Source organism: Dipodomys merriami, unplaced genomic scaffold (assembly GCF_024711535.1).
Source record: "Dipodomys merriami isolate MVZ:Mamm:240054 unplaced genomic scaffold, mDipMer1.0.p SCAF_99, whole genome shotgun sequence".
Classification (NCBI taxonomy): Eukaryota; Metazoa; Chordata; class Mammalia; order Rodentia; family Heteromyidae; genus Dipodomys; species Dipodomys merriami.
In genome coordinates, this window is record NW_027206612.1 from 4,290,505 (window position 1) to 4,309,474 (window position 18,970).

The 18,970-nt window shown below is 52.6% G+C and overlaps 1 protein-coding gene across 1 annotated transcript in view; it reads right to left on the minus strand.

The window, feature by feature from the left end:
• Tpo (thyroid peroxidase) overlaps positions 1–12,923 on the minus strand; it is a 51,005-nt gene extending 38,082 nt beyond the window's left edge. The window contains exons 1-2 of the mRNA XM_070014667.1: positions 12,913–12,923; positions 11,438–11,522 (exon numbers count right to left, since the gene is read on the minus strand). Coding sequence (XP_069870768.1) covers positions 11,438–11,472 — 35 coding nt within the window. The 5' untranslated portion in view covers positions 11,473–11,522; positions 12,913–12,923. The remainder of the gene's footprint in view (positions 1–11,437; positions 11,523–12,912) is intronic.
• Positions 12,924–18,970: the final 6,047 nt, after the last annotated feature.

Sequence of the window (18,970 nt, forward strand, 5' to 3'; positions counted from 1 at the left end):
AAGCTAGTTCTCAATAACAAAGCATACCACAGAAATTTCTCTAATACATGGAAATTGAACAGCACACTCCTTAGCAATGCCTGGGTAACGGAAGAGATCAGAGAAGAAATAAAGCATTTCCTACAACTCAATGAAAATGAAAACACCTCACAAAGAAACTTGTGGGACACAGCAAAAGCAGTCCTGAGGGGCAAATTTATTGCCCTCAGTGCCCACATCAAGAGAATGGAGACAGACCAAGTAAATAATCTCATGTTGCAATTAAAACAGCTAGAAAAACAAGAAAAAATGGAACCTAAAGTTACTAGATGAAGCCAGATAACCAAATTAAGAGCAGAGATTAACCAATTAGAAAATCAGAAAACTATAACTAAAATAAACCAAACAAAAAGCTGGTTCTTTGAAAAAATAAACAAAATTGATGGCCTGTTGACAAGATTAATTAAAAAAAAAAGAGAGGAAACCCATATTAACAGGATTAGGGATGCCACGGGAAAAATCACAACACGTGCCCAAGATATCCAAACAATTCTAACAGACTACTTTCAAAAGTTATACTCTCTAAAGGAAGAAAATCTGGCAGAAATGGATACATTTTTAGAGAAATACAAGTTGCCCAAACTGAGCAAAGAAGAAGTAAACCAATTAAATAAACCAATATCCTATAACGAGATACAGGAAGTTATCAAAAGTCTTCCAACAAAATAAAGCCCAGGACCAGATGGATTCACAGCAGAATTCTATAAGACCTTTAAAGAAGAACTAATACCCATACTCCTCAAGCTCTTCAGAGAAACAGAGAAGGAGGGAGCTATCCTAAACTCATTCTACGAAGCCAATATCACACTCATCCCCAAACCAGGCAAGGACCCAACCAAAGAGGAGAATAGCAGGCCAATCTCCTTGATGAACACAGATGCAAAGATCCTTAACAAGATTCTAGCTAACAGAATCCAGAAATACATGAAAAAAATTATACACTATGACCAGGTAGGCTTCATCCCAGAGACGCAGGGATGGTTTAACATACGTAAGTCAATAAATGTAATCCAACCCATCAACAGAGCCAAGGTCAAGAATCACATGATTATCGCCACAGATGCAGATAAAATTCAACATTCATTCATGCTAAAAGCTCTGGAGAAAATAGGAATAGAAGGAACATTTCTAAAAACAATAAAAGCCATTTATGACAGACCAATAGCCAATATTATACTTAATGGGGAAAAGCTACAACCAATTCTCCTAAAATCAGGAACAAGGCAAGAATGCCCACTGTCTCCATTCCTCTTCAGTATAGTCCTGGAACCCTTAGCCAGGGCAATAAGGCAAGAAAAAGACATTAAAGGGATCCGCATAGGGAAAGAAGTAAACTATCCCTTTTTGCAGATGACATGATACTATACCTTCACAATCCCAAAAACTCCATCCCCAAACTCTTAGAAATCATGAATCACTTCAGCAAAATAGCAGGATACAAAATAAACCCACAAAAATCAGTTGCCTTCCTGTACACTGACAATGTACAAGAAGAGAGGGAAATAAAGGGAGCAACCCCATTCACAATAACCTCCCTAAAATAAAATATTTAGGAATTAACCTAACCAAAGATGTAAAAGAACTATTTAATGAAAACTATAAAAAGTTAAAGAAAGAAATTGCAGAAGACACTAGGAAATGGAAAGACCTCCCATGCTCCTGGATAGGCCGGCTTAATATAGTAAAGATGGTAATACTTCCAAAACTAATATACAAATTGAATGCAATTCCTATTAAAATCCCAATGACGTACATCACTGAAATACAGAAAACAGTCCAAAAATTCATATGGAACAACAAAAGACCTAGAATAGCCAAAACAATTCTAGGGGATAAAGACAATATGGGAGGGCTATCCATGCCGAACTTCAAACTCTCCTACAGAGCTATAATAACAAAGACAGCATGGTACTGGCACAAAAACAGACCCGAAGACCAATGGAACAGAATGGAAGATCCAGAAATAAATCCACAGGCCTACAGTCAGCTGATATTCAACAAAGGAGCCAAAGACATACAATGGAAGAAACACACCCTCTTCAACCGCTGGTGCTGGGAAAACTGGGCGGCCACATGCAGAAAACTAAAAGTGGACCCCAGCCTATCACCATGCACCAACAGCAACTCAAAATGGATTAAAGACCTTAACATTAAACCTGAATCTCTGAAACTACTGCAGGACAGAGTAGGATAGACACTTGAACTAATAAGCACAGGGAGGAACTTCCTGAACAGAGTCCCAGGGTCACAACAAGTTGGAGAGAGACTCGACAAATGGGACTACCTTAAAATAAAAAGCTTCTGCACAGATAAAGCTATCGCAACCAAGCTAGAAAGACAACCAACTAATTGGGAAAAAATATTTACCAGCAATATATCAGACAAGGGGTTAACATCCTGTATATACAGGGAACTCAAGAAACTAATCCCTCCCAAACTTAACAAACCAATTACTAAATGGGCAAGGGAACTAAAGAGGGACTTCTCAAATGAAGAAATAAAAATGGCAAAGAAACACATGAGGAAATGTTCATCATCTCTGGTGTTGAAGGAAATGCAAATAAAGACAACCCTGAGATACCACCTTACCCCAGTCAGAATGTCCCACATCCACAAATCAGCTAATGACAAATGCTGGAGGGGATGTGGAGAAAGAGGAACCCTATTACACTGCTGGTGGGAATGTACACTTATACAACCACTTTGGAAAGCAGTCTGGAGGGTCCTTAGAAAGCTAAAGATTGACCTCCCTTACGACCCAGTCATACCACTTCTAGGCATCTACCCTGAATAACAGGAACCAATATACAAGGACACGTGCACCTCCATGTTTATTGCAGCACTGTTCACAATAGCTAGGATATGGAAACAACCCAGATGCCCCACCACAGATGAATGGATCCAAAAATTGTGGTATCTATACACAAAGGAATATTATGCAGCCATTAGAAATGACAAAATAATGGCATTTGCAGGGAAATGGATGGAGTTAGAAGGAATCATGTTGAGCAAGGTAAGCCAAGAGCGAAGAGACAAACGGTACATGGTCTCCCTGATAAGTGGATGCTAAATCCAAAATGTTAGGTGATACGACAAAACTAACAGGACTTAAGAAACAAAGAACTCCCACTCATCTGGTCGAACCAGTACTAAATATCCCCATGCTGCTGATCACATGTATGGTGTATAACATGTGAACACCGTTATATGTTATAGACTGTGATAGACAATTTGCTCCAGGAAAGTTAGAATGAACTTGTGACTTTAAATGAGCATCATTATTCCACAATACTGTGAAATTCCGGAAATTATGTAATCACTTAATCACAATCAAAAAAGAACACCTCGGGGAAGGTAGGGAGGGAAGGGATGACAGGGGGAAAACAATGGAGGGGGTAACAATGTTCAAGAGGAAGTGTACTCATTACCTCACTCATGTAACTGTAACCCTCTGTATAGTATCTTTACAATAAAAAAAAAATTTTTATGGTTAGGAAACACGTTACCCACCAACACGCGTAGCCCTTTCTGACCGCCCCGAGGATCCTTCCCAAACTAGCACAACACCCATGTCATTACTGGCACAAGGAGAGAGAACTTCCAAGGTAGTGGACACAAATTCATCTCTGCGTTCCCAACATTTACTCTAGGCCTTCCACACAGTGGGAACAGAATTAAGGAAATAAATATAGTCATAGAGGATATTGCTCAAGAGCTACCAAGAAGCAAACTTTCCAGATTAATATACGTATGCATCCCCTCCTCCTCACTCCTGAGTGCCGTCTCTAGGACTGAGACATTATTTCAGAAGGCCTAGACACTGAACGTGGATTGCGTTCACATCTATGGTCTTTCTCTCTTCTCAGGTAATTCCCACCCATTTCAGATACAAAAATACACATCAATTCATGGGGGATATTTTTTTCTGTTTCCTTTTGATTTGTTTTTAGAATACAGCACAGTTCTGTAGCTAACATTGACAGTAGAGTGTTTGCTGTCTGGAATAATAGAAATTTGGAAGGAGTCAGCAACTGTCATATGACAGTTTGCACCTTGAAAAATGACATCTTTTTGCTTAACTTTCAACATAATGATAAGCTTGTGAAAATGACCCCTGCTTAGTGATTTTGGTTTCTGTACTTTATTTTCTGAATATGTAATATGAAGCCATGATACTTGCTATTGACATTGGTGCCTGTCATACATTGAAAATTAAGGTTCCTGTTAATTATTATTTAAATTAGTGTTTAAAATGAAGAACTCCCAGTTCACATTTTCTGATCCCCAGTTCTCAGGAATTTTCTGATCTCAGTTCTCAGTTGACTGTCCACCTCTACAGATCCTTAGTTCTCAGGAATTCCCGTCCACCTCTACAGATCAAAAGTTCTCAGGGCTGACCGTCCACCTCTACAGATCCCCAGTTCTCAGGACTGACTGTCCATCTCTACTGATTCCCAGTTCTCAGGATTGAAATCCACTTCTACAGATGCCCAGTTCTCAGGACTGACCATCTACCCCCAAAGATGCCCAGTTCTCAGGACTGACCTTCCACCTCTGCAGATCCCCCAGGTCTCAAGACTGACCATGCACCCCTACAGATCCTCAGTTCTCAGGACTGACTGTCCACCTCCACAGATCCTTAGATCTCAGGACTGACCATCCACCTCTACAGATCCTTAGTTCTCAGGATTGACCGTCTACCTATACAGATCCCTAGTTCTCACGACTGACCATCCACCTGAACAGATCCCTAGTTCTCAGGACTGACTGTCCACCTATACAGATATCTAGTTCTCAGGACTCACCATCCACCTCTACAGATGCCCAGTTCTCAGGACTGACTGTCCACCTCTACATATTCCCCAGTTCTAAGGACTGACCATCCACCTCTATAGATCCTCAGTTCTCAGGACTCACTGTCCACCTTCACAGATCCTTAGTTCTCAAGACTGACATCCACCTATACAGATCCTCAGTTCTCAGGACTCACCATTCCCCTCTACAGAGTCTTAGTTTTCATGACTGACCACCTCTATGAATCCCCAGTTCTCAGGACTGATCATCCACTTCTACAGATCACCAGTTCTCAGGACTGACCATCTACCTCTACAGATCTTCAGTTCTCAGGATTTACTGTCCACCTCCACAGATCCCAAGGTCTCAGGACTGAACATCCACCTCTACAGATCCCCAGTTCTCAGGACTGACTGTCCACCTGTACAGATCCCCAGTTCTCAGGACTCACCATCCACCTCTACAGATCCTCAGTTCTCAGGACTGAATGTCCACCTCCACATATCCCCCATTTCTCAGGACTGACCATCCACCTCTACAGATCCTCAGTTCTCAGGAGACACTTTTCACCTCCACAGATCCTTAGTTCTCAGGACTGACCATCCACAGCTACAGATTGTTTGTTCTCAGGACTGACTGTCCACCTGTATAGATCACTAGCTCTCAGGACTGACCATCCACCTCTACAGATCCCCAGTTCTCAGGACTGACCGTCCACCTCTGCAGATTCCAGTTCTCGGGATTGACAGTTCCACCCCAACAGCTCCTGAGTTCTCAGGAGTGACTGTCCAATTCTACAGATCCTAAGTTCTCAGGACTGACCATCCACTTATATAGATCCCCAGTTCTCAGGACTGATCATCTACCTCTACAGATGCCCAGTTCTCAGGACTGACCATCCACCTCTACAGATCCTCAGTTCTCAGGACTGACTGTCCACCTCCACAGATCCTTAGTTCTCAGGACTGACCATCCACCTCCACAGATCCCAAGTTTCTCAGGACTGACCGTCCACCTCTACAGATCCTAAGTTCTCATGATTCACTGTCCACCTCCACAGATCCCCAGTTCTCAGGACTGACCTTCTACCTCTACAGATGCCCAGTTCTTAGTACTGACCATCCACCTCTACAGATCCCCAGTTCTCAGGACTGACTGTCCACCTCTACAGATCCCCAGTTCTCAGGATTGAATGTCCACCTTTAGAGATGCCATTTCTCAGGACTGCCCATCCACTTATACAGATCCCAGTTCTCAGAATTGACCATTCACCTCTACAGATCCTCAGTTCACATGATTGACCATCCACCTCTACAGATCCTCAATTCACATGACTGACCGTCCACCTCTACAGATCCTCAGTTCTCAGGGCTGACCGTCCACCTTGACAGCCCCCAACTGTCCACCTCTATAGATCCTCAGTTCTCAGGACTGACTGTCCACTGCTACAGCTCTTACATTCTCAGGACTGACAATCCACATTTACAACTCCTCCAGTTTTCAAACCTCACCATCCAACTCTACAAATCCTCATTTCTCAGGACTGCCCGTCTACCTCTACAGATCCCCAGTTCTCAGGACTGACCGTCCACCTCTACAGATTCCCAGTTCTCAGGACTGACAGTTCCACCTCTACAGATCCCCAGTTCTTAGGATTGATCATCTACCTCTACAGATCCCCAGTTCTCAGGACTGACCGTCCACCTCTACAGATCCCCAGTTCTCAGGACTGACTGTCCACTTCCACAGATGCCCAGTTCTCAGGACTGACTGTCCACCCCTACAGATTCCCAGTCCTCAGGACTGACTCTCCAACCCTACAGCTCCTAAGTTCTTAGGACTGACTGTCCACCTCTACAGATCCCCAGTTCTCAGGACTGAATGTCCAATTCTACAGATCCCCAGTTCTCAGGAGTGACTGTCCACCTCTGCTGCTCCTCAGTTCTCAGTAGTGACCAATCAACTTTACAGACCCTCAGTTCTCAGGACTGACCATCCACCTCTACAGATCCCCAATTCTTAAGACTGACCATCCACCGCTATAGATCCTCAGTTGTCATGATTGTCCACTTCCAAAGAGCCATAGTTCTCAGTACTGACCAACTTTACAGGATACCTGTTCTCAGGACAGACCATCCACCTCTACAGATCCCCAGTTCTCAGGACTGACCATCCACCTCTACAAATCCCACCAGGGCTGATCATCCACATCTACAGATCCTCAGTTCTCAGGATTTACTGTCAAGCTCCACAGATCCCTAGTTCTCAGGACTGAATGTCCACCTGTACAAATTCCCAGTTCTCAGAAGTGACTGTCCACTTCTACAGCTCCTCAGTTCGCAGGAATAACCATCCATCTTTACAGATCCTCAGTTCTCAGGACTGACCGTCCACCTCTACAGATCCCCAGTTCTCACAACTGACCATCCACCCCTACAGCTCCTCAGTTCTCAGGAGTGACTGTCCTGAGAACTCCCAAGTTCTCATTTCTCAGGACTCACCATCCACCTCTAGAGATCACAATTCTCAAGACTGACCAACCACCTCTCTATATAATCCATTCTCAGGAATGACCATCCACCTCTACAGATCCCCAGTTCTCAGGATTGATCATCCACCTCTACAGATTCCCCAGACCTTCCACCCCTACAGCTCCTCAGTTCCTAGGAATGACTGACCACCTCTACAGTTCCCCAGTTCTCAGGACTGGGCAGCCACACTTAAAGCTCCTATATTCTTAGGACTGAAAATCCACGTCTACAGCTCCCCCAGTTCTCAGACCTGACCATCATACTCTACCAATACTCAGTTCTCAGGACTGCCTACCTCTACAGATCCCAAGTTTTCAGTATGAAATGCCCACCTCTCCACTTCCTTAGTTCTCAGGACTGACAATTGAACTCTACAGATCCCAATTCTCAGGACTGACCATCCACCTGTACAGATCCCCAGTTCTCAGGACTGACCGTCCACATTTACAGATCTTTGTTTCTCAAGATTTACTGTCCACCTCCACAGATCCCCAGTTCTCAGGACGAACCGTTCACCTCTACAGGTTCTGAGTTCTCAGGACTGACTGTCCACCTCTACAGATCCTCAGTTGTCAGGACTTCCCGTCCACCTGTAGAGATACCTAGTTCTCAGGACTGACCGTCCACCTCCACAGATTCTCAGTTTTCGTGACTGACTGTCCACCTCAGATCCTTTGTTCTCAGGACTGACCGTCCACCTTTACAAATCCTTAGTTCTCAGGACAGACAGTTCACCACTACAGATCCCCAGTTCTCAGGACTGACCACACACCTCTACAGATTCCTAGTTCTCATGACTGACCATCCACCCCTACACTCCTCAGTTCTCAGAACTGACCATCCACCTATACAGATCCTTATTTCTCAGGACTGACCAGCGACCACTATACATTCTCAGTTCTCATGACTGACAGTCCATCTCTACAGATCCTCAGTTCTCGACCTGACCATCCACCTCTAGAGATTCTCAGTTATCAGACCTGACCATCCAACTCTACAGATTCCGAGTTCTCAGGACTGACCGTCCACCTTTACAAATCATTAGTTCTCAGGACAGACTCCCCACCTCCACAGATCCCCAATTTGCAGGATTAACCTTCCACTTCTACAGGTCTCCCGTTTCTCAGAACTTACCCTCCAACTCTACAGATCCCCAATTCTCAGGAGTGACCATCCTCTACACATCCTCAGTTCTTAGGACTGACCATCCACCTCTACAGATTCCCAGTTCTCATGACAGACAGTCCACCCCAACAGCTCCTGAGTTCTCAGGACTGACTGATCACCTCTACAGATCCTCAGTTCTCAGGACAGCCCATCCACTCCTCCAGATACCTAGTTCTCAGGAATGACCACCCACATCTATAGATCCCCAGTTCTCAGGACAGACCTTCCACCTCTACAGACCCTCAGTTCTCAGGATTTACTCTCTCCCTCCGCAGATCTCCAGTTCTCAGGACCATCCACCTCTACCGGTTCCCAATTCTCAGGACTGATCTTCCACCTCTATATTCTCAGTTCTCAGAACTGCCTGTCCACATGTACCGATCCCCGGTACTCAGGACTGACCTTGCAACTCTACAGCTCCCCCGGTTCTCAGGACTGCCTTTTGACCTCTACAAACCCCAGTTCTCAGGACTGACCGTCCACTCCTACAGCTCCTTAGTTCTCAGGAGTAACTGTCCAACTCTATAGCTCCCCAGTTCTCAGAACTGACCATCCACCTCTACACATTCTCAGTTCTCAGGACTGACCATCCACCTCGACACATTCTCAGTTCTCAGGACTGACCATCCACCTCTACACATTCTCAGTTCTCAGGACTGACCATCCACCTCTACACATTCTCAGTTCTCAGGACTGACCATCCACCTCTAGAGATACCAATTCTCAGGACTGACCATCCACTTCTACATAACATCAGTTCTCAGGATTGATGGCCAACCCTAGAGATCCTCAGTTCTCAGGACTGACCGTCCACCTCCTCAGCTCCTCAGTTCCCTGGACTGACTGACTACTTCTACAGATACTCATTTCTCAGACTTGACAGTCCACCTCTAGAGGTCCTCAGTTCTCAGACCTGACCATCCACCTCTACAGGTCCCCAGTTCTCCGGACTAACTGTCCACTTCTACAGGTCCCTCGTTCTCAGGACTGACCATCCACCTTTACAGATCCTACGTTCTCATGACAGACCATCCACCTCTACAGATCCCCAGTTGTCAGGTCTGATTTCTCTACCACTACAGATGAAAGCCTACAGTCTTGGGTCATCAGTGTCCTGTTCTGTTCCAGTCTGTCCAGTCTGTCCACTCTCCAGTCGGGGCTCACTTCTTGGGTGTGGGCATACATTGCTTTATTTTCACAAAGCTGCTCCTGCTTTATTTTCCCAAGGCCATTCTTGAACTGTTCCTTTGTGGACAATAGGGCCCTCCTGGTCCTGGACTAGGTGACCCACTCCTATGGTAGTGTATAGTAGTGTCACAATGACTTGGAGACTCGCATCAGGACCCCTTTCCTCTACTGCACCCAAACCGTGGTTCTGGTCAGGACCCAGCCTCTAGCCTGAGTGCCTTGGATCACCCCTTGGATCACCCCTTGGATCACCCCTGGATCACACCTGGATCACAGCTTGGATCACGGTCACCAGCTCCCTCTCTTGATGGGGACAGAATTTAACATCGTCTCTGAGTTTCCTGCACTCATATTGGGGCCAAGGGACGCATGTAACTTCAGGGCCTACTGCGCACAGTGGGGTAACTGGACCATTTTGGGGGTGTTTGTGAAAACTGAAATAGGTGTTGTGTGTGCAGAGCCTCGTGGGGTATTTCCACTCCTGTGTGACCTCTTCTCCAGTCACGTAACGGCCTCTGTGCACCCCTCCACTATGGTCACTTGACAGTCTGTGCACCCTTCCATTGCGGTCACGTGACAGCCTCTGTGCACCCCTCCACTGGGGTCACGTGACAGCCTCTGTGCACCCCTCCACTATGGTCATGTGACAGCCCTGTGCCCCCCCTCCGCTATGGTCATGTGACAGCCTCTGTGCTCCCCTCCACTATGGTCATGTGACAGCCCTGTGCACCCCTCCACTATGGTCACGTGACAGCCTCTGTGCACCTCTCCACTATGATCATGTGACAGCCCTGTGCACCCCTCCACTATGGTCACGTGACAGCCTCTGTGCACCCCTCCACTGGGGTCACGTGACAGCCTCTGTGCACCCCTCCAATGGGGTCACGTGACAGCCTCTGTGCACCCCTCCACTGCGGTCACGTGACAGCCCTGTGCACCCCTCCACTGTGGTCATGTGACAGCCCTGTGCACCCCTCCACTGTGGTCACGTGACAGCCCTGTGCACCCCTCCACTGCGGTCACGTGACAGCCTCTGTGCACCCCTCCACTGTGGTCACATGACAGCCCTGTGCACCCCTCCACTGCAGTCACGTGACAGCCTCTGTGCACCCCTCCACTGGGGTCACGTGACAGCCTCTGTGCACCCTTCCATTGCGGTCACGTGACAGCCTCTGTGCACCCCTCCACTGTGGTCATGTGACAGCCTCTGTGCACCCCTCCACTATGGTCATGTGACAGCCTCTGTGCTCCCCTCCACTGTGGTCATGTGACAGCCCTGTGCTCCCCTCCACTGCAGTCACGTGACAGCCTCTGTGCACCTCTCCACTGCAGTCACATGACAGCCTCTGTGCACCCCTCCACTTGGGTCATGTGACAGCCCTGTGCCCCCTTCCACTGTGGTCATGTGACAGCCTCTGTGCTCCCCTCCACTGTGGTCATGTGACAGCCCTGTGCACCCCTCCACTTGGGTCACGTGACAGCCCTGTGCACCCCTCCACTGTGGTCACGTGACAGCCTCTGTGCACCCCTCCACTGTGGTCATGTGACAGCCCTGTGCCCCCTTCCACTGTGGTCATGTGACAGCCCTGTGCACCCCTCCACTGCGGTCATGTGACAGCCCTGTGCACCCCTCCACTTGGGTCACGTGACAGCCCTGTGCACCCCTCCACTGGGGTCACGTGACAGCCCTGTGCCCTCCCTCCCTCCCGCCACATTACCTTGTCATTGTGCTGTAGAGGTCATGTTCCACCATGCGTCTGCTTGCTTCCACAACGCTGCCGACATGGAACTTCCCAGTCTTTCCTGTGGAATACCACACTGCAGAATTCAAACAGACAGCAGGCCCCCTGTCCCCCCTAGCTCTCTCCTGAGTCCAGCTGCATGGCCGTGCTCACACAGCCTCTGGGCCACAGCCCGACGGTGGTTGTGCTCAGTGGGCCGTGTCCCCTCCCGGCCGGTGAGGACCCCACACGGAGCCACTCGCTGCCACAGGAGGCTGGGGCTGAGCTGGCCGCACTGCTCAGCTGTGCAAACCATGTCCGACGGCTGCTCTTTGTGAACATTTGGTTACCTGTGACCATGATGGACTTCCTAACAATTCGCCTATTTATTAAGTGCATTTAGCAAAAGACATTCAGACCTACCAAAAGTTTCCAGTGAAATCACCCTCGTCACATTTTACTTTTTCAGCACTGGAAAAGCAATAGCCGACCAAGATTCCTTCACTGAATGAGAGCCTGTGCCCCAAGGGGCCAGCAGGGCAGGGGTGGGTGCTCTGTCACTGAGCACGGCCTGCCTCCTGGAGCCCTCACGCATCTTCTGACTTGCTGAAGACGCCGTCCTGATGGCCACTCACCCCCATGCGTCCCTCCCTCTGTCCCCACGAGCATCTGAACACACCCAGCAGACACAATGCAAGCAAACACAATGCTTCAGGAAAAGAAGCAAGCCATCCGGCTCCAAAAGGGTTGATTAAAGCAAAGCGAGGAGAAATGAAATCAAACAGAAAAGGGAGAAAGCCAACATCTGCCTGCTCCAAAATCACAAAGCCCGTCAGGCCTGAGGGTCCTCCTGCCCATGCTAAGTCCTTGGCTTTTGCTCAAAGCTGTGCCTGGACATTGTTTTCACAGCCCTTGCTTGCCAAAATCCAATGAGTGGGAAAGAGCTTGCAACCCTCCTTTTAAAACAAATTCACTGCAGGGAAGTGATGGCTCCTAGGTCTTGGACTTGCACAGCACTGGAAGGCGGGGAGGTCCGCCCAGCTGCGCCTGGACAAGCTCCTCCCAGAGCCTCCGCATCACCTGTCGCCCTCCCGTCCCTCTCCGTCTCTAGGTGTGTCTCTCCACTCCTTCTGTTTACCAAAAGGTGATTATTTTAGCTACTATATTTCAGTAGAATTTTAAACATAATTTCACATTGCAACTCATAATCCCAGAAAATATACCATTGCTAAATGAAAACTGTAGCAAATGAACAAACATACTCCGAAACTTTTCAAATTCTGATATCATAGGAAGATTCATTCTTTTCAAAAGGGCTTATATTTTAATCTTTCTAAACTCAAGAATTACAATTTTAGCCTTGGAAGTGTGAACAGGACACATTTCTACTGACTGTTAGTAGTTACCATTCTGTTTTCTACTTAACAAGGGTGAAAAATGTCTTCATAAAGACAAAGGATTGTGTTACTCACCCCCAGGAGGTTCTTTGCCTCTCAAGATGAAAGACAAGAGAAGTCCAGTGCCAGCCACGGCCAGGGTGCCCACCAGGGCTGCAAGCACCTTCATCTAGAGCTGAAAGGGAGGAGCGTGGGGACACAGAAGGCCGCTCACGGCAGCCTCTCCCGGAGCGGCGGCCTGAGCGCAGGGCTGTGCACCTCCGCTAACTCCTATCCTCACCAGAAAGATGTACAATCAGCAGCAGAGCTGATCGGGCCAGAGTGCCTTGATTTACCTGAAGGCAGATAGATGTAGCTTAGGTGGCAGCTTGAGTCCTCCCATCGCTCAATAGTGACCTGTCTTAACCCATGGTTATGTTACGTGTGTAAAGTTATTGAGAATGATTACTAGAAATAAAAGAAATCTGTTTCCCCTAATACATCTATTTGGAACAAATCACTAATACTAAGATTTGAGCATTTATGAGAATAGTAATAAAATCCTCAATGCCTACTGGATGTCTTAGGGTATTCTTGTTATGAAGTAACTTAGAATTAAGAATTGTTACAACAGAACAAAAGATCCCAAGTCAGTAGCTTCCACTTTCTAGATCTTGTTTTTTAGTCTTAGACTTTTTTTTCGGTCGTGAAGGCCTGAACTCTGGGCCTGCGCGCTGTCCCTCAGCTCTTCAGCTCAAGGCTAGCACTCTACCACTTGAGCCTCAGTCCCACTTCCGGCTTTTTCTGCTTATGTGGTGCTGAGGAATCGAACCCAGGGCCTCATGCATGCAAGACCACTAAACCACCTTCTCAGCCCTAGTCTTAGACTTCCTGTACCTGTTTATGAGCCTGTGATCTTATTAACCAGAATATCCCCGGGGGGAGACAGCCTGGTGAACCATGGCTCCCACTGCTCAGATCTGCACAGCCCAGTTGAGACCAGCTCACCCGAGACCAGCCCACCCCACCCAGCACACTTGAGACCCAGCACACCTGAGATCAAAAGGCTGGAGACCCATTATCTATGAAACCCAGCACAGCTGAGACCAACTTGGCCAAGACCAGCACAGCCAAGACTAGCACGGCTGAGACCCGGCACACGCAAGATCCAGTACACACTCGACCCAGCACGGCTGAGACCCGGCACACGCAAGATCCAGTACACACTCGACCCAGCACGGCTGAGACCCGGCACACACTCGACCCAGCACAGCCAAGACCGGCCCAAACAAGTCCAGTGCAGCACCTGAGCTGATCATCTGTCTGGGCCACACTCACCCATCAGTTCTGATAGGAAAAGCCCCCCCCCACGCCCCTTCCCCAAATTACTTCTAATGATTGTTTCCTCCTACAAAATGGGAAACCCAAAAGTTTTACCACTGAGCTTCCCTCAGGCGAGGAGGACGGAGTGCCTTGCTGGGGGAACTGTGTCTGGAAACTTCTGGAGTGGATTGCTCTCCGAGGACGGAGCACCGCTGTATAAATGGACGCTACGCTCTGGTGCCTGGAGCTGTGGAAGGCGTGGCTCCCGCTGACGAGCGAGGGGCACTCAGCGGCTCTGCGCTTGTGCCCACTGCCCTGCGCCTGGCTGCTCACAATCCAGGCATCACACCAGCAACCGCCACGCCCGTCCAGCTTCTGTGCATTGGCGAGGGGGCCTGCCAGGAAACCCCACGCACCCCGGAACAAGGAACTACTGCGATGGGCCCACTCCCCACTCCCCACTTTCCATTTCCTCTGACTTTTCCGTTACATTCTGCATGAAAAGTGAGACACAACTCCTCCTCCATCGGCTGTGTTGGCAGCTGTTCCAGTGCGAGGTGTCTGCTGGACAGCTTGGTCCGCCCCTGCACTGGGACTCCAGGTCCCTAGGCCTGAAGGGAGAGCTACACGCACTGTGCTGTTGTGAGGCCCTCGTGCAGCTGCTCTGGGGAGGACGTCCCCGCGGGGGGGCTCTGGGGAGGACGTCCCCGTGGGGGGCTCTGGGGAGGACGTCCCTGCGGGGGGGCTCTGGGGAGGACGTCCCCGTGGGGGGCTCTGGGGATGGACGTCCCCGTGGGGGGCTCTGGGGAGGACGTCCCCGTGGGGGGGCTCTGGGGACGATGTCCCCGTGGGGGGCTCTGGGGAGGACGTCCCCGTGGGGGGGCTCTGGGGAGGACGTCCCTGTGTGTGTGGGGGGCTCTGGGGAGGACGTCCCCGTGGGGGGGCTCTGGGGAGGACATCCCCGTGGGGGGCTCTGGGGAGGACGTCCCCGCGGGGGGGCTCTGGGGAGGACGTCCCCGTGGGGGGGGCTCTGGGGAGGACGTCCCCGTGGGGGGGCTCTGGGTGATGAATGTCCCCGCGGGGGGCTCTGGGGAGGACGTCCCCGTGGGGGGCTCTGGGGAGGACGTCCCCGTGGGGGGCTCTGGGGAGGACGTCCCCGTGGGGGGCTCTGGGGAGGACGTCCCCGTGGGGGGCTCTGGGGAGGACGTCCCCGTGGGGGGCTCTGGGGAGGACGTCCCTGTGTGTGTGTGGGGCTCTGGGGAGGACGTCCCCGTGGGGGGCTCTGGGGAGGACGTCCCCGTGGGGGGCTCTGGGGAGGACGTCCCCGTGGGGGGCTCTGGGGAGGACGTCCCCGTGGGGGGGCTCTGGGGAGGATGTCCCTGTGTGTGTGGGGGGCTCTGGGGAGGACGTCCCCGTGGGGGGCTCTGGGTGATGAACGTCCCCGTGGGGGGGCTCTGGGGAGGATGTCCCCGTGGGGGGGCTCTGGGGAGGATGTCCCCGTGGGGAAGGGGGCTCTGGGGAGGACGTCCCCGTGGGGGGGCTCTGGGGAGGACGTCCCTGTGTGTGTGTGGGGCTCTGGGTGATGAACGTCCCCGTGGGGGGCTCTGGGGAGGACGTCCCCGTGGGGGGCTCTGGGGAGGACGTCCCCGTGGGGGGGCTCTGGGGAGGACGTCCCCGTGGGGGGCTCTGGGGAGGACGTCCCCGTGGGGGGGCTCTGGGGAGGACGTCCCCGTGGGGGGCTCTGGGGAGGACGTCCCCGTGGGGGGCTCTGGGGAGGACGTCCCCGTGGGGGGCTCTGGGGAGGACGTCCCCGTGGGGGGCTCTGGGGAGGACGTCCCCGTGGGGGGCTCTGGGTGATGAACGGCCCTGCAGGGCCTGTGCTCTGAGGCAGCCTGCAGAGCCTCCTTCCCGGGCTCCTGAAGCTCCAAGGACGCGGGATGCAAGGCCCTGCTAGGCACAGTGAGGGCAGGTCCAGCAGCGGACAGGGCCGGCCTCTTTGTTCTGCCTCTTCGTGTTTACACCTATCAAATATGGCAGAACCTTCTCTAGGGAAGTGGAGGCCAGGAAAAGGGTCTGCCTGTGTGCAGGGGAGCACCGAGCAGGGGGAGCACCGTGCAGGGGGAGCACCGTGCAGGGGAGCATCGAGCAGGGGGAGCACCGTGCAGGGGAGCACCGTGCAGGGGAGCACCGTGCAGGGGGAGCACCGTGCAGGGGGAGCACCGTGCAGGGGGAGCACCGTGCAGGGGGGATCACCGTGCAGGGGGAGCACCATGGATGGGGGAGCACCATGTAGGGGGAGCACCGTGCAGGGGGGATCACCGTGCAGGGGGGAGCACCATGGATGGGGGAGCACCATGTAGGGGGAGCACCATGTAGGGGGAGCACCGTGCAGGGGAGTACCGTGCAGGGGGAGCACCATGGATGGGGGAGCAACATGTAGGGGGAGCACCGTGCAGGGGGGATCACCGTGCAGGGGGGAGCACTATGGATGGGGGAGCACCGTGTAGGGGGAGCACCGTGCAGGGGAGCACCGTGCAGGGGGAGCACCGTGCAGGGGGAGCACCATGTAGGGGGAGCACCGTGCAGGGGAGCACCGTGCAGGGGGAGCACCGAGCAGGGTAGAGGTGGGCATGCATACTCTCCCTGTGAAGCAGAGTTCCCGCGTCACCAGGCGCGCGCTGTGTTGGGACGTGTGCGGGGCCCTGCTGCTTTCCAGCCTGGAATGTGGCTGCACACTGCTCTGTGAGGTGCAGGAGCACAGGGCCGGAGCACGGGGGCCTCCCGCGTGGGCCTGGCTGTGGGGCTCGGGGCCGGCGCCCCCTCCCCCCGGGCTCAGCGGAGCTCCCCCCGCCCCCACCGCACACCCAGAGCAGCCCCTCGATGAGCTAAAGATACTCCGTGAGCCTCAGCGCCACCCGGACTTGCTGAGCTCACCCCCAGCGTCGGCCAGGGACTCAGCGCCGGCCGGCCGCTCCGTGGCCGGCTCTTCTGCCTGCTCAGCATCTCCGCCACATTGTTTCAGGAGTGGAGATGTGAATCTAATACCGACGCTGTGGAAAAGTTAAAAAAGCCTCAAAAGAGTTTATGTATCACTCATGGGTGGGATGTGTGTGCGCGCGTGTGCGTGTGTGTGTGCATGTGTATGTGCGTGTGTGTGTATGCATGAGTGCATGTGTGCATGCGTGTGTGCATGTGTATGCATGTGTGAGTGCGTGCATGTGCTGGAATTTGGACTGCAGGCATGCGCCTGTCCTTGAACGTTGTTGCTCAAGGCTAGCACTCCACCATTTGAGCCAGAGCGCCATTTCCACCTTTTTCTGGTGGTTATTTCAGGGTAAAAGTCTCACGGACTTTCCTGTCCAGCTGGCTTTGAACCACAGTCCTCAGCTCTCAGCCTCCTGAGCAGGTGTGAAGACAGGGTGAGTCAGAGAGGTTCACACTGGCTCAGTTCCTCCTGCTGAGGAGACCGCGAGTCTCCCTGCGGTCAATCACCAGCCTCTGAGCAGCGTCCCGTACCACGCTGGGGCATTTCTGAGCCGGGAGCTGACCGCTGCGCCTTGAGCAGCGTCCCGTACCACGCTGGGGCATTTCTGAGCCGGGAGCTGACCGCTGCGCCTTGAGCAGCGTCCCGTACCACGCCGGGGCATTTCTGAGCCGGGAGCTGACCGCTGCGCCTTGGGCAGCGTCCTGTACCACGCCGGGGCATTTCTGAGCCGGGAGCTGACCGCTGCGCCTTGAGCAGCGTCCCGTACCACGCCGGGGCATTTCTGAGCCGGGAGCTGACCACTGCGCCTTGAGCAGCGTCCTGTACCACGCTGGGGCATTTCTGAGCTGGGAGCTGACCGCTGCGCCTTGGGCAGCGTCCTGTACCACGCCGGGGCATTTCTGAGCTGGGAGCTGACCGCTGCGCCTTGGGCAGCGTCCTGTACCACGCCGGGGCATTTCTGAGCCGGGAGCTGACCGCTGCGCCTTGGGCAGCGTCCCGTACCACGCCGGGGCATTTCTGAGCCGGGAGCTGACCGCTGCGCCTTGGGCAGCGTCCCGTACCACGCCGGGGCATTTCTGAGCCGGGAGCTGACCGCTGCGCCTTGGGCAGCGTCCTGTACCACGCCGGGGCATTTCTGAGCCGGGAGCTGACCGCTGCGCCTTGGGCAGCGTCCCGTACCACGCCGGGGCATTTCTGAGCCGGGAGCTGACCACTGCGCCTTGAGCAGCGTCCCGTACCACGCTGGGGCATTTCTGAGCCGGGAGCTGACCACTGCGCCTTGAGCAGCGTCCTGTACCACGCTGGGGCATTTCTGAGCCGGGAGCTGACCGCTGCGCCTTGGGCAGTGCTGCTGATGGCAGTGGGCTGCGCACCGCCCTCCAGCTCCCAGAAACACCCAGAATGTTCGCCTCGTTTCTTCGTGAAGCACCTGGCACGGTGCCATCTGTAGCGCTGTGCGCCCGTCCCCAGCCGCAGAGCAGCCCGGCGTGGGCGCGGAGCCACGCGCCGCTCACCGAGGGCTCTGCAGGCATGGGAGGCCCTGGGAGGCATCCTCGGGTGGAAACGAAGCAGCGAGTGGGATTCACTGCCGGGCAAGAGCTGCCCCGGCCTGGCAGCGGGGCTAGCCACCGTCACGCCTGCGGGGTGCCCGGCCGTGAGTAGTTTGAACGGTCGCTAGGTCACATGCTCAGCGCCTCAGCACCGGCGCGACCCGAGCCTGGCGTCAGGATCCCAGAGAGCTCGAGGCGGCGCGGGGGGCCTTGTGACCGACGTCAGAACTCAAGGACTGTGTGCCTCCTCCGCCGCTCAGTGGGCTGTGAGGAACACTTCGCTCCTCTCCAGAGC